The sequence below is a fragment of the Heterocephalus glaber genome, unplaced genomic scaffold, assembly GCF_053883595.1.
Source record: "Heterocephalus glaber isolate CG9 unplaced genomic scaffold, H.glaber_assembly_v1.0 deba00001497, whole genome shotgun sequence".
Taxonomy (NCBI): domain Eukaryota; kingdom Metazoa; phylum Chordata; class Mammalia; order Rodentia; family Bathyergidae; genus Heterocephalus; species Heterocephalus glaber.
In genome coordinates, this window is record NW_028258320.1 from 8,339,406 (window position 1) to 8,358,267 (window position 18,862).

General features: G+C 45.8%; 1 protein-coding gene across 1 annotated transcript in view; it reads right to left on the reverse strand.

Moving 5' to 3' along the window:
* Positions 1-697: 697 nt before the first annotated feature.
* Tnfrsf21 (TNF receptor superfamily member 21) overlaps positions 698-18,862 on the reverse strand; it is a 65,953-nt gene continuing 47,788 nt past the window's right edge. Inside the window, exons 4-6 of the mRNA XM_004846399.4 lie at positions 16,442-16,707; positions 3,305-3,533; positions 698-2,113 (exon numbers count right to left, since the gene is read on the reverse strand). Coding sequence (XP_004846456.1) covers positions 1,884-2,113; positions 3,305-3,533; positions 16,442-16,707 — 725 coding nt within the window. The 3' untranslated portion in view covers positions 698-1,883. The remainder of the gene's footprint in view (positions 2,114-3,304; positions 3,534-16,441; positions 16,708-18,862) is intronic.

An 18,862-nucleotide genomic window follows, 5' to 3' on the forward strand; every position in this document is an offset into this window, starting at 1 on the left:
GTCAGCCAGGGTTCCCACACTGCGGGTACATGCCCGAGACACACGACGTGACAGACCTCACTCAGGCGACCTGGTCTCTCTTGTTGCCCACAAAGCCCTCAGAAGGGCTGGGGTGCAGCTCAGGGATGAGTGTCCAACAAGCCTACAAGAGGCCCTGGTTCATCTCCTCTACAGGAAAAAATAAAAATAAAAAAGTCCTATGAACTCAGTTGTATAGATCCTTCCAGGAGAGGCTGATTTCTGAAATAGAAATAATAAGAACACACTCTCAGTTTCAACTCTGAGTTCTTCTCTACACCCCACCCCACTCTAATCTGTTCCTCCAAATTGTCAGGGCTGACCTAGGAGCAATCTCTAAAGGAGGAGCCCAAGTTGGGTCCCCAAAGGCCAAGAAACACTTGGTAATTTTCACCACACTCCTTTCCTAGATACCTCCAGGTGACTTTCCTGACAGAATCTTTGCTCATTTGCATGATTTAAAAATTAGAGAGGTAGCTGGAGATTTAGCTCAGTGGCTCCAGCACCTGCCTCACAAGTGCAAGGTCCAGAGTTTGATCCGAGGTATCAAAAAAAAAAAAAAATTAGACAGGGTGAGGATTTTAAAATACATACTTATCCAAAAGACCAATCATAGCACAGACCTGAGCAAACAGATGGGCAAGGCATTCAAGGATTAAAAGCACTCAAACGACTCAAGTAACAAACACCTAATATTTATTAATAAATTAGTACACTTGAAGGCATTTTTCTGATATCAGTCTCTCACCACTACCCGAAAACCCCGCCAGCACAAAGGGAGGCCACACAACCTCTATTTTAGAACCTGGCCACTGAGCATTAGAGGGTAGGTTTATAAGGGCGCACAGTTGCAAATATATCAGATAAGAGTTCTTATAGCTGTAGCCATTTTTAATTATAGTGACTGATGGAGGAGACCCAACAAGACCAAGGCCTGAGGGCAGACTGGAGCTATTGACTATGTTTGTATAAAAAACAAGACATCTTTGAAAGCAAAGCTGGGCAAATTCTATGGAAAACATGCCCCTGGCACTTGAGTTGGACTTTCCAAAGTGTGGCAATGTGTTCCAGAACAACTCAATCCCTAAAAGATGAAGTTCAAGTTCTTTGGGGGTCCAGATGACAAGCCACTGAAATAGCAAGTCCTGATGGCTTGAGGATAATCATTTCTCCAGCCCAGAGCGTGTTAGCGTGAAGAGGAGCATGAGGAATCAGGCATTCTACACAGTGTCCAGGTGAAAACCATTCGGTCTGCAATAGTGTGGTCAAGTTTCAGCTATGAATGTGAAGTGTGCGACATAGAATATTGAGAAGATAATTCAAGGTGTGATTGTGTTACAGTAACTCAACAGGATCTCAGATCTCCTTAATCCCTAAGAACCTTTGTGAAGGGCAAACAATAATAAAAATAGCAATAATGTATTTTTTTAAAAAATGTAGACATAGATGTTGAAAGATAAGAAGACTGCTTATAGAATCCACAAGATGCCATTACACTTTAAGAAGAGCTTCACAATCCAGTGTGTAGGAAGTCACACTGCATTTACGGTCAGTTATGTGAATTTAAAGTGCACAGAACAATTTGGAAAATACATAAGGCGGCAAAAACAGAGAGAACTGGAACTTATAAAAATTTACTGGTGGGTATTTTGCAATAGTTATACTTTGCAAGGGGTTATAAACTAATTTCCCAGAGATTTAGGAAAAAAAAAAAAAGAAGAAAGAAAAAAACAAGGAGAGAAAAGAAAGAACTTGTACACTGGCCATAGACTGTTAAACACACACATACACCAAAACCGGAAGTAGAAACCAAACGAAACCACCCTGCCACCAAGTCAGTCTGCAGAGCGCAGTGCTGGCATGTTCTACAACAGGTCGGGAAGGTGGCTGTACACAGAGTCCAGCAGCGTCTGGCTGGCTTCTTGGCTCTTGACGCCGATGATCTCGAACAGCCGGTCTAGCTTGTCCTCGGCCTGGGGGATCTCTTCAATCACCCGCAGCTCCTCGGGGTTCAGGATGTGCAGCATGTCGTCAAAGATGGGCTGCAAGTCGCAGGGGTCCAGGCGCACCTGCCGCAGCACCGTGTCCTTCTTCTCTGCGGGGACCAGATGGAGGGGAGGGAGGAGATGAAGGGGGCCGTGCTGTGGGCAGGGGCTGCCTACCCTCTCCCCAGCCTCCCCTGCCTGGTGTGCCAGTAGCACTCCGTCTGGCACAGAATAGACAGCGTGGGAGTTTGCACCTGTGTGGCACCCAAGATGGGTGGCAGAGGCATCATTAGGATGGCACGTTAACGTCTAGACTTAAAGGACTTCTAAGTTCTTCTAAACCCAGAGAAGTGTTGTGATACCTTTATCAGGTTTTCCATCTGCAATGTGTCTACTAAACAAAGATATCCACTGGCCCAAAGTCCCAAGCTAGAGCAGCCTGCTTGTCGGACTTAGCAAAGCTTTGAACTCTGAGAGAATAGAAGCACAGAAGCCCGAAAACACTGCTTCCTGGGTCATGCCTTACACTGGGGGGAGGAACTGTAACTCTCTCTACCCTATCTGTAACAACAACTAAATTACAATATAAATATTTTATATAAATGAACAATAGGCTAACATAAATATGTAAAGTGCTTACTATAAGATATTTTATAAATATATGCATAAAATATAATCCTTCCACTAAAATCTAAATGGAATTGCCCCTAAACTAGGCACTTTCTAATAAAAACCTGTCATCAAAACAGTGTGGCTCAGGCCGGGGATTTAGCTCAGTGGTTCCGCCATCTGCCTTGAAAGCATAAGGACCTGAGTTCGATGCCCGGTACCAAAAAAAAACAGCAGTGTGTCTCCCAATTCCCTACCCTATAATTCCAAGGCAAAAGTGGTAAATTATTTACCAAAGGAAACAATGCAATATGTTTAAAACACTATTTTCAATCTAACAGCATGCACATTAGGATCCATTTAAGTCGGTAAAATTGTCCTTTCAACTCTCAAGACCGATTATACTTTAAATATTTGGATCCAAGGCTGGTAAATAATTTCCAAAAAACCTGCAGGACTACATTTTCTGCCTTTCATAAAACGCCTCAGATAGCACTGTGACGGTAAAGGTGATCCTACAGGCTGTGGTACAGTCAAGTTTCCTAGGCATGTCCACCTCAGCGAGAGACATCACCCTCCAGACAGGGTCAGCTCGGGGGCCAGGGCAGGCTGTCCAGGACCGGGCTGGTGGTGGTCGTGGGACCGAGGCAGCTGGGCTTGTTGCCCTGGGGGCCGCCGCCTGCCGCTCCTACCTTTGGTAATGAAGGAGCCTGTCCTGCTCAGCGCCGAGGACCCACTGGACGTGGAGTCGCAGCGGAGCAGGGGCTCAGACTCATCCACGAAGAAGCCCTTGGTCTTGTCCAGGGGTGACGGCTCCACCGTGAGGAGCGTGGCGTTGTTCTCCAGCCTCCCGCTGGGGTCGGGGTTGGGGCTCGCCACCGGGCTGGGGCTCATCGGGAGGGCCAGTTTGTCCACTTCCAGCTGCAGGAGGCAGAAAACAGTTTAAAGATAATCACTGTATACACATCAGAAGTTATATAGGTATAAAAGCAGTGAAATTAAATCCTTTTTCAGACATATTTTTGTTCCATTTAGTATTTTTTACTTCTCCTGTTTTGATTGTCTATAACATTCATGTTATTGCTGGATAGACATATTTTAAAACTTCAGCCAGGTGTAGTGGCACACACCTGTAATCCCAGCACTTCAGGGGCTGAGGTAGGAGGATTGCCATAAATTTGAGGCCAGCCTGGGCTATGTAGTGAGTTCAAGGGCAGCTTGAACTACATAGCGAGAACTTGTCTCAAATAAATAAATTAAATTAATTAATACACTTCAAAAATACATGTGGGCATAGGTATATTAAAAATCAGAAGCCTGGCGCAGCACACCTACTTCCCAGCTCCTCAGGAGGCTGAGGCAGGAAGATTATGAGTTTGAGGGATGAGGCCAGAACCCACCTCCCCCTAAAATTAATCAGTTAATCAATTCTTACAAAGGAAGGATCAGGAAGCATTCACACTTAGTTGTTGACTGAGGGTGTGGAACTGGTCACGGGTGTGAAGAGGAAAAACCCTAATATAAGATACAGTTTTGTAAACCTGGAAGGGGCCTTGGGTATTATCTAGTAGAGTCTCCTGGCTTAGCAGCTGAACGGTGCCCCTACAAATACCTCTGTCAATGCCCTAAGCCCCAGGCCTTCCCACTGGGCCTGTATTTGGGGACAGAGTCATTACAGACGTTAAGATAAAATGAGTCCATCGGGGACAGCTGTACCACGAGATGACTGCTTCCTCAGGAAAGAGCTGGAGAGGCAGACACGCACCATGAAAGCCCTGAGGACACCATGAGAAGGCACTGTCCGCCCCTCGAGGAGGGAGGGAGGTCTGAAAAGACACCGCCCTGCCCACACCACAGCCAGGAAGTGAGCACACACTGTGCAGGGCTCGCCTCTGCAGAGCACCTCCCTCCTGCACAGCGGGGACGCAGAGCCCTGGGAGGTGGGTGGCTTCTCACACGAGGCCACTGGGAAGGAGCAGGACTAAGGCCACACGCCAGGTTGCTGACTCCAGCTCCAAATTAGCTCTGGGGAACAGGAGGGCCCAGTGGGGAAGTGGGGAGGGGAGGGGATCTCAGCCAAGGAACTGTGGAGTGGCAGCAACAGGACAATAAATGATGAGAAAACAAAGAAAGGAGCGGGTTCAGGAGGGGACAGTAAGCTCCACGTCACGCTGGCTGGGCTGTGAATCATGGACGTGGGAGGGGGAATCGAAGGCAGGGCCTGAGTGCAGGTTCTGTCCCAGGGTGCAAAGTGACTGCAGGTGCAAAGACCGAGTTCCCGAGAGGGCCCAGGGCTGGGGAGAAAGGCTTTGCTCAGGTGCGTCTGGGGGAAGCCTCTGGGGGCCCTTGGGAAAACACTTTAAAAGCCCAAGGACACAGGCCGTGGCTTCATCTTTTGATTGGCTCTCATCACATGGACGGAAATCGGGGAATCAGGAGGCCTGGCCACCCAGGGCAGAGTCCCGGAAGTAGTGTGCATATTCCAGAGCTGCTGATCCCACTGCTTGAGCCCCTGGCCTGCACTTTTATGCTCAGGGGAGACGTCTTCAACCTCTTAAAGCAAGACCCTGACTCTCACTCTGAAGCACAGCACTGAAGAGTTGTGTGAGACCCAAACCCAATACCCACCTTGAACACCATGAAGCCCCTGTGGCCTGCAATCATCAACCTCCCGACCACTCCCCACTCCCCACACCCTGCTCCCCTCCTAGGCAGCCTCGGGCTGGGGTGCTGTGCATCCCCAGAGGCCCCTCCTCACCTAGATGTCTAATATGTGCTTTCAAATTCCTAATTCAATTGGCCCTGGCATGTTCCCTCCCTCTCTGCAGCGCACATGGCTACTTGTGCCAACACACGTTTGTTACGCACTCAGGGAGACAAAGAGCGCTTGTCTGGACTCCAGCTCTCAGGGGTATCACCCTGGAAGACATGGTCCATCAACACAGTGCACTGTTCTGGCTTAAAAAAGAAATTCCCACCCACACATCACATGCCACAGACTAAGAAGTCCACCCACCTATTTCCTGAACTCATTTCAAAACTTTAAATCTAATTTAAATCCCACCCCCATCATTTCACCAAAAAGTTTGATCGGTGGAATCAAACACATGATTTCCAGCATAATTTGGAACTGAACTGATGCTCCCCTGGAGCTAGTGGGTGAAGTACTATGGAGATACCCCCAGGACGTCTTAGCATCTCCACAATGGGCTCGCAGAGACCACAGGGCGATACTCTTCCTAGAAATCTGCTCGGCTCCTAAGTATCCATCACTCCCTTTGTCCAACAATAGCTGCTTGCATTCAAAATGGCTCACAGAAACTCCCTTCCTCCTTTTACCTAATACTTCAACATCTATCAAAGCTGAGGTACCAACACCACACATGTAGTAGGCACAGTGTCCCCTGCGATATCTCTAATCAGAAAACTGAGTCCTTGTGGCTTGTATAAGAAATCATCTTATTAATTATGAAAGTTCATGACTCAGTATTCAGCATTTATGGCAAATGAAGACCATCAGCAGTAAGATTTAGAAACTAAAAGGAAAGACAGACAACTTAACAAGAAAGCCAGATTTTCATAGAAGAGGGTCCCTATGTTCATTAAGAAGCTTTGAGCCAGGCATGTAGGTACACACCTGTAATTCTAGCACTCAGGAGGCTGAGGCAGGAGGATCGCTGAAAGTTCAAGGCCAGCCTGGGCTATATAGTGAGTTGAAGGCCAGCCTGAACGACATGGTGAGATCCTACCTCAAAAAACCTAAATAAATAAATAAATAAAATTTTTAAAAAGCTTTGAGCAGAAACTTAACAAAATAGTAAAAAAATAAGTTATTTAATTTATTCCTATTTTAGTATATGTGCTGGCTCTTTTAAGCTTCTTTGATCTCTCCAAATCCTCGATGAGGACATACTAATTCTGTAATTAGAAAAACAGTACATGTTATTTTTCAAAGCAGTGACCCCGATAAACCTATTTCCTTCTGCTAATTTGGAAATGTTGTGGTTGTGGTGTCTTCAGTAACCAAGAAACAGGATTGCTGGAAGATCACCTCTGAAGCTAAGCTCCTCTTTGTACCTCTGTTAAGTGCTGGTGGCCATGAAAGTGTCCTAAAACCCCGACACTGAGACTGAGCAGAAAGATCTCTGGGGAAACTGGTCCATAAAGGTAATGAATCCCCACAAATTTAAAGCCAGTTTAGAGAAACTTGAAAACTTCAGTTCTTCTGGCTTTCGAGCCATGAAGTAACCATGCTCACTTGGAAGACTGGCTTGAGAAATGAGGAGAGTAAGACAGGGTGAGCTCCAGGCAGCCCAGGCCAGAACGGTCATATCGTGTGCATATAAGGGCATGCGATTTCTTTTGACCAAATGCACCCTAGATGCCCTCCTGATTAGTTTCCATGCAGGTACACTCAGTCCTTCCAGATTCTCATTAGTCTCGACTGATAAGGGAAGGGAGATAAACAGCTGAGTGATGCCTATAGCTCCCTGTGACCTGGTGTCCTTGCTGGGTGCCACCAGCACTGAGCACAAGGAGCCTCCTCAGTGGCCTTGGTAAACAAAGCACTGCCTAGAATCGGGGGCTTGAGCCTCTCTGAGCTCCTGAGGTACGCAGCGGGGCTTGTGAAAACAACACTGTGGCCCATTCGTGTCTGCCCTGGAAGGAGCCATGACTATCTTCTTCCAGTCCCAGCGGCAATCTTGCCAGGCAGAGCTCCATAATGGAAGCAGCCACTCTGGGGACTCAGCCAAGTCAGAGCCAGGAGCCAATGCTCAAAGATAATCCTCTCCTGAAAACTCACTTCCCCACTCCACAGCCTTTGCTGAGATGCCACCCAGTGAAGGCTGGGGACGGCAGAGCCACGAGTGGTAAAGGAAAATGGTCCCAGGCATGTTCACGGCATGGTGGATCCAGATGAAACAAGATTTTGAGCTACTTTTCTTCTCCCCTGGGATCTCCAGTGCTCCTGAACACACCCTGCAATCAGGAACGGTGGGAACCTCAGCCTCGGGGGCATCTTTTCAGCACAAACTTCCTGTACACAAAGCCCACTCCTAAAAATCAAAGTCACGAAAGCCCGGAAAAGCACCACAAGGGAAGAAGGAAGACATCCCACTAACTAGCTGTGCGGTTTTAGGAAAACCACTTCCCTCCTCAGACCTGCTTTCCCATTTCTAAACTAAAACGTTGGGTGAGGTCATCTCTAAGTTCCTTCCTTTCAAACTATTGTCAGACCATTGCTATTTCATTCTCTTTAGCCACCCCCGCCCAGCCCTTTGTCCTTCCCAAGTTACCACCAACTGGTTCCCTCAACAAAAGTTCACCACCAAGTTATTTTCAATTACTACCCAATTACAGTCTCCCTGGGGTTGCACAATCTGCTTTCATAAAACTAATGAACAACTTTTTGATGCATGAGTGACCCTCTAAAATGCAGCATTAATTACTCCGCCTGCCAAATGGCCAGTTTAACCCCTTGGCTCTAGCACTACCCAGCAGGTAGTCCCCACCCCTTCTTCGCTGGATGGAGCCAGATCTGCCTGACAGCCTCCAGAAAGAGCTCCTCCTGGCCACAAGGTGCCCTTGCCATGTAACACCCCCTCTGGACCTCAGCGAACCAAGTGTACCTTTGTGGAAATGCTAACTTAGAAAGACTGGAGAATTCTACAACACACCGGTGAGAATCTCAATCACTTTGATGATGGTTTTGCAAAGCCCATTTGCTACATCCAGTGGGAATGAATTGCTATTCCACAGGAGTTGAGCAACTGTCACCCAGCTCCCATAAACAGAAGGGACTGGAGGAAGGAGCCCCACTAGGGCTGTGCTAGATGACTCAGCCTGACTGCTACACAACGGCTTGTGGCTGAGGCCCCTGCTCCCTTTACAGAGGGGAGACTGAGGCTCTTTGGGGTCTGTTACTTGCCCAAGGTCACAGTGAGGGGATTCAAGCCATCTCGTTTGCAGTCACCCTGTTTGCTGAGCCACATCACTTCCCTGTGTGGACCCCACAGCTTTTAGAGGAGCTGACACACAGCAGTAACTGATCATAGCAGTCACGTGCCTGCAGGGAGCTGCACTGGTCCTCCGGCCTCAGGAAGGGTCCACAGCAAGCCTGAAAGGCCCTGGGGTCAGTGGCTCAGCACTGCCCTGGGGTACCCGAGAGAGGCTACAACCTGGGCCAACAGTTTTGCTTTCCATCTGAACATCGCAACAGACCAATGACCAGTTAAAATAACAAACAAGCTCAATTTCCACTGAGCGTTTATCTCAAAGGAATTATAATCAGAAGTAAAAATAAAATTACAACTACTTAAGGATTATGATATTATCTCAGCTTGTTCCAGCCAATCATGAATCAAGAGCAAGCCAGATTTTTAAACCATCAGTAGGTCTATGTGGGAACTTCAGCCTGGGCTCTGGTACAAGAAATGTGACTCTCTTTGGCATGTACATATTTCTCAATACCTGAATGCACTGGTCCCTGCATTAGAGAACAGGAATCCAGCTAATAAGGATTGCTTTGTTATCCAAATCTATGTGGCTCTAAGATTTCAGATATAAAAAGAGAGTTCAGATAATGAGAGCTAGCAGCCTGATCACAAAAAATTTATCTGAATTTATTCAGCTCCTGAGTTCACCTACCAAGGAATACCTATTTATTATGATGTCTCTCTTTATAAATAAAACACATGTACCCCCTAAAATAAAAAAGGGAAAAGAGGTGGGTTTCCTTAAAGTCCTAGATGAGACAATGACTTTTAAATGATTCTTCTGAGTATAGGGTCTTGTCCAGAATAACTCAAATTTACTCTGCAAAACTTTTTGCAAACAAAAAAAGGTAAAACTTGAAGGAAATGAGAAGATGCTGACCCCTAATTCAAAGGATTATCATCAGTTAGAAGAAATTTGGAGAAATTCTTAGACATAGGGGACACAGATTGTAAATATACACACAACATACATAGGGTGAAATATGTCAAAATGTAAATTGTTGGGTCTATATGGTAGGTTTAGGCATGTTCTACTGTGCTTTCAATTTTTCTTTGTTTTACCAGTCTCATTTTTTAAAAGTTAACTTAAAATACTGAAAAGAAAGGCTAAGAGCCAAATAACCCAAAGATTAAAAACTCCCCAAACTTTTCCCGGGTTTCTGATTGTTTAGTTTTGTTCTCCTCCAAGCTTGGCTCCACGTGATGGGAGAGGATGTGCTTCTCTTCTGAGTGGGGAACACTTCAATGGAAACTGCCACCCAGCACTGTGGCAGGGAGGACCCTCTGCCCGCTGCATGTACCTGGGGTCCAGCAAGGGCGTGGCACGGAGGAAGCAGAAAGTAGAACACGGTCCAGAGAAGTTCTGTTCAGCCACCTGGGGCCCAGAGCCGACCCCAGAAGAACCACCACATGAACCCACAGGATGAACACCTCACCTTTAGAAAAAAGCCTCCTACCGGCCCCCGGGGAAAACGTCAACACCACTGGGGAATTCTGTTAAGTTTCCTCCACTGACCCAAGATCTGTTCCAGCACAGAGTAATGAAAGGAGTTTGCTCCAAGGGCATCCTCACTTATGTAAGACTGTTTCAATCAGCCCAGCTCAACTGTCCCCGTGTGCTTCTCTCCTAAGCACCCCAAACCCAAATCAAGGTTGGGGGACGTAATTCTGTGGATATAGATCATCTATAAATTCTGATCATTCCTAAGGCTTCATTTTGAACCCCACAGCTACACTGACGTCAATCCTGGCCCTAAGCAAGGCTGCTGCTCCCCTCCTGGGGCTGGCGGAAGCTACTGGAAGCCACAAGTAAAGCTGCCTGAAGCTGCAGAGCTGGTAAGAACCAGCTGGGTCCTGAGGACTGAGGGGGAAGGCGGCCCCACCCCGCCACCCTGCCGCCACCCTGCCGGCTGCTGACCTCCTCCTGCCTCACTGCTGTCAGCCCTGAGCTGACTCACCGACTGCTTCTCAGAAGAGGAAGTGCAGCTCCTGAGTGGGCTTTCTTGGCTCAGAGCTGGGGCCACTCACATCAGAACACAGTGCCAAGCCTGTGAGAGTGGGCACCGTTGGTACATTCAGAGGAATTAGGGTTTCCCTAACCTTCACTCACGGAAATCTATTAGGAAGTCCTCCATCCCACAGAAAAGCCTTTGCACAATTCTACCCATGAAAGCCTTTTAGAGCAATCCTTAAATTACTCTGGAGGACAGAAAAAAATGTCCCAGGAAACTAGAGACCCTGGGCAAGAAGGTTCAAGTTCATCCTGTTACTCAAGGCTTTGGAACTCTGCAACACTGTTTGAGCATTGTCAATAAATCCATTAACTGGGTTCTGATAGTTGGAGCCAGAGTTCTAATCCCCATGGTACACAATTCCAAAGGCTCCTCTCCACCCGGTCCCCTCCCTGGGGTGTGACCAGGGTCATCAACTCCCCCTTTGCTTTCAGGAGAGTCCACATCTGTACAGCATCAGTACGTGTTGCCCAAGCTCCTGGCCCAGCCTTCAAACAGCTACTGAGCAGACTCAGCTGAAGGCTCTTTTCCATAAGTGCGTGCCGCTCTACTGTGCCACATCCATGACTTACAATCAGCTGTCTGGGGAATGATACTATGTGGGCTCCACGCTTCTGCTATTCATCAGGACACACTGAACACCCTAGTCCTTGCTTCACTGAGTGGATGTGGGTATGTGCAAAGTGCACCCCTCCACTTGAGTAGGTCTGGCCCCACTATCCTCCCTGAAAGCTGGACTCACTTAATGCCCATCTGGAGTGGACACTGCTCTTCCTTCCATCTTCCCCAGATGAACACCTTATACCTCTTTCTCTTATCTATCTTGTTCACAATGCCCATTTTTCTCCCCATTACTTTCTAAAAATTCTTGATATTTTTTTAAAGAAAATGAATCCTATCATGCAATGCCCCCCAGCTACTGTCTTTGAAATGATGGACGATGCTTGCTGTCTTGTATATTTACTGTTATGGAATCAAATCTTTTCCGGGGCGCATTCTGTGTTTTACATCATTCTCAGAAGAATGCTGTGATGCGTATGGTTGTGATTATCAAAACAAAAGACCTCCATGTCTTCTGGTGGTAAGTTAATTGCTGGTCATTCCGGCCTCTCCCTGACTCACACCAACTGTGGATAAATCCATCTCCACAGTGGCAATTTTCATGGGAAGATTAGGAGTGACATTTGTCCCTCCTAAGGAAATGGCAAGGAATAAAGCATTAAAAAACTGAAATTCACTGTGCACAATAGTCCTCACCAGCAAGTGTACCCACAGTGGTTGCTGGGGTACAGCAGACTAGGGACAGGCTCACACCTGGGGCCAGGAAGCTGGCCCAGGCTGGAAGCTAATAAATAAGCTCATCTCATATGTTTGGCTTCAAAAAGAAAAATGTTCTCCAGCACCAGTAATTGATGGAGAAAATGAGCTTCTTTTCACAGTATTGATCCTGATTTCCTCCCAAAGCACTTTTTGAGAAAGGCAGTTAAGGGTGTGGATTAAATGGGCAGATAGAAAACGCCATCAACTAACAGACTCAGACTTTTTCTCAATGTTGAGATGCTGAGTCTCAGAAAAAAAAGAGAAGCCCGCTCCAATCCCTGACATAGCATTTTCACAGAATACATTCTAATGTTTAGCTCATGTATCCACCTTCTTGTAAAAATGACAGTGTCGGGCCGGGGATTTAGCTCAGTGGTTTCGCCGCCTGCTGCGCAAGGGCAAGGACCCAAGTTCGATCCCTGGTACCAAAAAAAAAAAAAAAAAGTTAAAAAAAAAAAAATGACAGTGTCGTGAGGTCTAGGCCTCAGTTTCTTTTCATTGAGTGCCTCTGGGACCTCTGTCAATGTTCACTAATAAACAGCCTGTGTTAAACATCCCATCCTTCAAGCCAGTAATAATACTAACAACAACACAACCACAAACAACTATGTGTGCAAACACACATTGTGTGTACACTACATCAGTATCAAAACCCAAAGAATTAACTTCCCAGTTTTTCCCCTTAGGATCTTTATAAACTTCTTCCATATTTCATTGATTCTGTGGTACCTATTTTTTCATGTTTTAATATCTCTGATGTAGGAATGTCTCTTACAAATCTAATGGCGATGTGTTTATTGCTTTCTCACATGTAATGATGGCACATCTGACAATCAAGACGGGATCCAATGAAAGACAGTAATAAATCTTTTTTTTTTTCTTGGTACTGGGGATCGAACTCAGGACCCTGCGCTTGCAAGGCAGGCACCGGAACCACTGAGCTAAATCCCTGGCCCATACATCTTAATTATAATACCTACATATATCTGTGAGGAAGCTTGATAAATAAGCACAAATGTAAAACACCCAAATGGCGTGGAATACAACAGATGCTCAGCAAATGCTGGGTCACTTTCCCCTTAATGTGGATTTACGAGTGCATTTGTTCTGACACAGAAAACAGTGGCTAAAATTTGCCAGGCCCTACTCGACATCGAGCACAGAACTGGGTACTGACACCCATCTCTGCAGTTCTCATGACACCCTTCAAAACCCTGACAAAGAAACTGAGGCTTGGGAACATAAGGGGACGAGTCCAAGGTCACACCACGAGTGGCAAAAGCAAGATTCAATCTCAATCCACAGAGACAAAGTCAAATTCCAGAATCTGTCAGTGCCTTCCATTGGTTCTTGGAAAGTCAAAGTTGGAACTAGAGCACCTGACCTCAGGCGGGATATTAGAACCTTGTAATATTCCAGAACTGTCAGAGGTTTCTGAAAAGCTTGAGGAAAAGCAGAGGAACAGAAGATGTAAGGAAAACATGCTCTTTGCAGAGTCCAAAATTTAAGAAGCCCTTCACATGAAAAGGCAGATAAGGCTTCCTCGCAGAGCAAATGGGAAAACCTCAGGGAAAAAGACCACAGTATAGTCTTGGAAGAATCTACAGTCTGTTTTTTAATGACTTTCAAATGGACAAGTATGTATCTGTTCTAGTTTTCTGTGTATTTTTTGGGTGAGTCAAGCACTACTTCCTTTTGAAGCCATCCTGTAATTCTTCATGCACATTTTTGTTATTTGCTTGTTCCCTGAATTGTAATTATTTGCACATGTGTTTCCATTCTAGCCAATGAGCTGTTGAAAGGCAGGGATCACCTTTCTTCTTTACCTAGTCCTGGGCACACAGATAGGACTTGAGAAAACATTATTGTTGAATGAACCCTGGAATAGGACAATAAGTGGAACAGCCTGAAATGTCACCAGACATCTAATGACTATTCACAGACATAGCTGCTTTGTACACACCTACTACCTTTAACACGAATGTACCCAGGCCAGTGTGTGTCAGCACTGGTCCTCTTTTCCTCACCACCCCAAAAGCTCCCCAGAGTCCACAGTCACACCCTGCAAGGAAGGAACATGACCTTAAATGACCATGCTGCAGTGACAGCAGAGGGCAGGGCCAGATGCACTTTGAGCTACATCTTAGGGCTCTGGTCCTTAGGACTCAGGACAACTACCTCTGTCTCCTGAGAATGGCCAACTTGAAAACTAAAGACAAAAACAAGTTTCAACAGCCAAAGAGCCAATGGTCAAGTATACAGCTGGTATGTGCCTCGACACGCCCTCACTATGTTATATTTCTGAAAATAGCTGGTCTCAGAAAGCCTCAGATAAGAACAGCTGCATCCTGCAGCTGTAGGCAGGAAAATCAGGAGCGTATGGAGTTGCCTCTGCAGCCTAAGCTGGAGCACTATTCGTGCCTATTCTCCCAGTGGGTTACACAGAGCAAAGCCACCCAGTCTCCAACACAAAGGCTACTGCGAGAGGAGGGAGAGGGAGAGTGAGAGAGACAGAATGATGACAAAGGTCTCCCTGTGCTTCAGGAAGGGACTAAGATTCCTGAAGTACAAAGAATCACCCTACTACCTACAGGTCAACGACACCACCACCCATAATAAACACTGAATAGTAAACACTCAAATGCTTCCCAGGGGTCATGCACCCTCATTTCCAAAGCAACACAGACACTGCTTCTCATGTGGCCGCGAAGAAACTGAAGCAGAAAGGTCAGGTGACTTCCCGGGGTTCCCCAAAGCAATGATCCCTAAGTCAGGAATCGAGTGTGGCACCTGTCTGCATGCCCCTCCTCCAGTGCTGCCAGCCAGCATGCCTTCACCCCACCTTTGGGTTCACACCCTTAGATTATATAAATCTGCATACAGGAAGTCTCCTCCCCTTACTACACTGTGCATTTCCTTGACTGCAATGAGTTTGTCTTCCTCATCTTTGCATTGCCCAGAGTGTCTGGCATAATAGTGTACATATAATGTGTTATATAACAGATTTAAAAATAAAATCACATTTCCTTTTCTGTTTAGCGGGAAAAACTTAAACTGAGGCACTAAAGGACTGAAAGAAAGCAACTGGCAAACTAAACATCTATTTCCAGCTATCCTTCAAAGACTATGGTGAAATAATGCAATTTATTGATTTTCTAGATGGAGAACAGAATTTATTGGCAGACACCTACACTAACAAGTCTCCAGGCAAAAGAAAAACGATGCCATGTGGAAACTGAACCTGCAGGAACATACAAAAAACAACAGAAAAGATAAACATGAAGGTAAATCTGCCTAAATTTTGACACAGAAGACCTTTAAAACATGCCTTGGGGATATATCGTGTTGAAACTCATACATGGAAATAAGGCCAAATTCAAGAAAAGGAAAAATAGAACCCAAGCCTTCTCAGGTTGTGACAGTATCTGAGAAGTGCTAAAAACTCAATATTTAGAATATATCACCTAATAAGCATGCATGTTGTAATCTCCAGGGTTTCCATTATAAGTCAACGTGTAGTTAACAAGCTAATAGAGGAGGAAACATAGAATAGAAAATACTTGACCAATCCAAAAGAAGACTTGATTTTTTTAAAAAAGGAGACATAAACAGAGGGAAGAAAGAGAACAGGACAAATAGAAAACAATAAGTTGGTAGATTTATACTCAAATATGAGTAACGCACCCACACTGAAATCTTCTAAGTGACTAAACTACCAGACTAGATATAAGAAAAAACCCTTAGGTATATGCTCATTACAAGAGACGGTCTTTAAATAGAGACACAAAAAGTCCAAGTCAAAAGAAAAGAGTTGAAGGGAGGGAAGGGGAATGGGGAAAAAAAAAGCAAGATATATCATGTGCAAGTACAAATCCCCTACGATGAATATGATCATTATGTATATCTAAAATGTACCAATAAATAAAAAAAATTAAAGACAGAAAAAGAACTAACATGTAACTTGAAATGCCATGCTAGGTTTTCATTTTGTCGTTTCTTAATAGTTTTGTCAAAATCGCAGTAACTTCCAACTATGCTTCCACTCGAATGCTCATGACCCTGGAAGAAAATGTGTAATTCTGGAAGGCTGATTTCAGTTTAAATATTGACCTTAAAAGACAAAAATGCCTGAAAAAATACATCTTCAGATCTGTGATGAGGACACAGTTGACTTCGGGATGTGTTTAATTTAACAATGGCTCACCACCCACCATGGTTATGACGGGACAGGTGTTCTGGAGACGGAGTGAAAAGCCACGAAGGCAAATCCCTTGAGGGAAAAATAGCATAGGTGCCTCGGGCTCATGAACAGAAAAACACATTAACCACGTAAAAGAAAACGGTCATTTTTACACATGAAGAGCCCATTAACTCCTGGGAGCCTGTTGACCTTGCCTGGGGAGAAGTGGGCCATGTGCACCCACGCCTGGGATCAGCCACTGCTCCCTGTTGCCCACACCTGAGAAAGTGTGAGCAGAGACTGCAGGCAGGACTCCCGTACCTGGGGGGTGTCCTCCATGAGACCCCGGATTTTCTCCACCACGTCGTTGCGCCGGTGCTGACGCAGGGCGCTGATGAGCTGGGCCAGGCTGGCCTCGGGGCCACGCACCGTCCAGTGCTGCAGCGCAGCGTAGGCTCGCTCGTGGTCGGCCGTGTACCCGTTGGAGAAAGCGGCCACCTCCCTCTCGCTGGCATTGCACAGGAACTGGTAGATATCCTTCCACTGAGTCCCCACCTGGGCTGCCACCAGCTTCAGGATGTCGATCCCTGCTCGACACACGAGGAGAGAAAGAGAAACAGGAAGGCGTGAGGAGAAGCAGCTTCCCTTTTGTGCCGATCCCGACAGCCAGGTTCCCCATGAGAGCCCACTTCCGGGGCTGGGGTGTGCGCAGGGTCCAGCCCTGGTCTAGCCTGTGCCAAGCCCTGGGTTCATCCCCGGCCCTGCAAACGCAAACGAACAAAGTCAGAGTGATAATTTTAAAAATTTGCACTTCCCGATTGTGGCACCAGAAACAGATTGTTCTTGGAAGTATGATACGTCAACCCCAAAAGATATTTTGAAAGCCAAACCCAAGAAAGGAAATCAGAGTGATTCCTTTGTTACTTCTAAATACAACCACAACCAAATAAATTAGAATCCCCAAGGCTAAAGAAGTGGTGCCTTTGAGAAATATAGAGGAAATAGAAGCCATGGAGGAACACTGACTGCAGTGGACTCTGTCTCTGTAAAGAACACACAGACTCTGGGACCTGTGTACTTTACTCAGCTATCGGGGGTTTGGCCCATTGGGAGCATTCCTTAAGAACATCTAAATTCTTGACTCTAATTCTATGCTCAATAAATAATTTTCTAGGCTATTGTTCAGTTTTCCAAGCTGACTTGCATAGTTATAATGAACACAACAGTCAAAGTGACAGTATAATAATAATAGTTATCATCTTGCAGGTATTATATTAAGGCATTAGCTCACCGAACATCTTTATAAAAGTATTAACATTCCAATTGCACAGGTAAGATACACACATGCACTCGTGAACACACACACACTCAGGAAAGTTAGGCTGCTGTCCAATAGCACAAAGGTAGGTGATTTGTGTATTGAATTTAAACTCCCATAGGTATAACCATTATGAAATTCAAGGGCAAGTGCTACCAATATCTATTCATTCCCCTCTTATGCTCAGGACATGGTAGAGGCCACGAATAATACCCGACCCGATAACCTAACCCCTTTTTCACCCTGACAGGGGCTACACTTTTTTGCAGTGTGAGATGCAACAGGAAAACAACAGGAATTTTTTCCTTCTCAGCTTCACTGAAGATCCCCTCTTACCATGGATCTTAGCAACCTCAGCCTATGGGTTTTTCTTTCCTAAGTTGAGAATGATCATCTTTGCACTTGGAGAAACCACTTCCTGGCCTCTCTTTGGCACTTCTGAGCAGCCAGCATGCTGCTCCTGCATACTGGAACCATTATTAAGTTAAGTGGGTTGACATGAACAACACCCCACAGCATAGTGGGAGTCAAAAACTGACAACCTGATAACCGGGTCAGCTGCAAAGGGACCAATGGGAGGGAGCACACAGTGTGGACGCCTCAGAGGGACCAGAGCAGGGGCTGGAGACTTCAACATCCTTCTCAGAACAGCGTGAACTTGAAAACTTATGAATTGCTGATTTCTTCAATTTTCCATTTAATATTTTTGACCTCAGTTTACTATGGGTAACTGAAGTCACACACACCAGAAGTGTGGGTCAACGGTGCTCCTGTTGTCTTCTGGAAACCCTGTGTACTAGGTTTGCCAACCTGGTACTGGGTACTGGGTCCTGCAAACCTGAAACGCGCAGCAAAACACCAGGATCCAACCCCAGGTGCACAGACTCAAATGAGACCAGGCATGAGCCTTCCATTAGGTGAGGTTCCCAAGGAGCTGTCTCTGGTGTCCCCTTCCTACAGCATTTTCTCTCTGCCTGCGTCATACCTAGGTGCATGTGCAACACTCAGGAAGCGCTCTGATGCTTCACATCAGTAGGTGACAAAATCCTCTGAGCCAGTATCATGTCTTTCATGAGGCCACACTTGTGTCCCCGGACACCAGAGTTCTTGTTACTAGTATCTTAAAAATATTTACTACTAAATTTTTAAAAAAGGGTGAGGGGAATCAGGTTCCCAGTGAGATTTAGGGACGACAGGAAAAAAGAAGACTATAGAAGAGCTTACTATTATTAATTAATTGAATTTTCTATTAACTAGAGGTTAACCAGAAAAAAACTGGGAGGCTCTAATCAAGTGTTGAGAAAATGTTTATAAAATGAGCCATCCCTTCCTGCCTAAGAGCAATACTGCAGACATTCTGTGAAAATGGAGGATGGTGGTTCCTCACTGTAAATCCTTGCTTGGTTACATAATCCTCTTGAGGG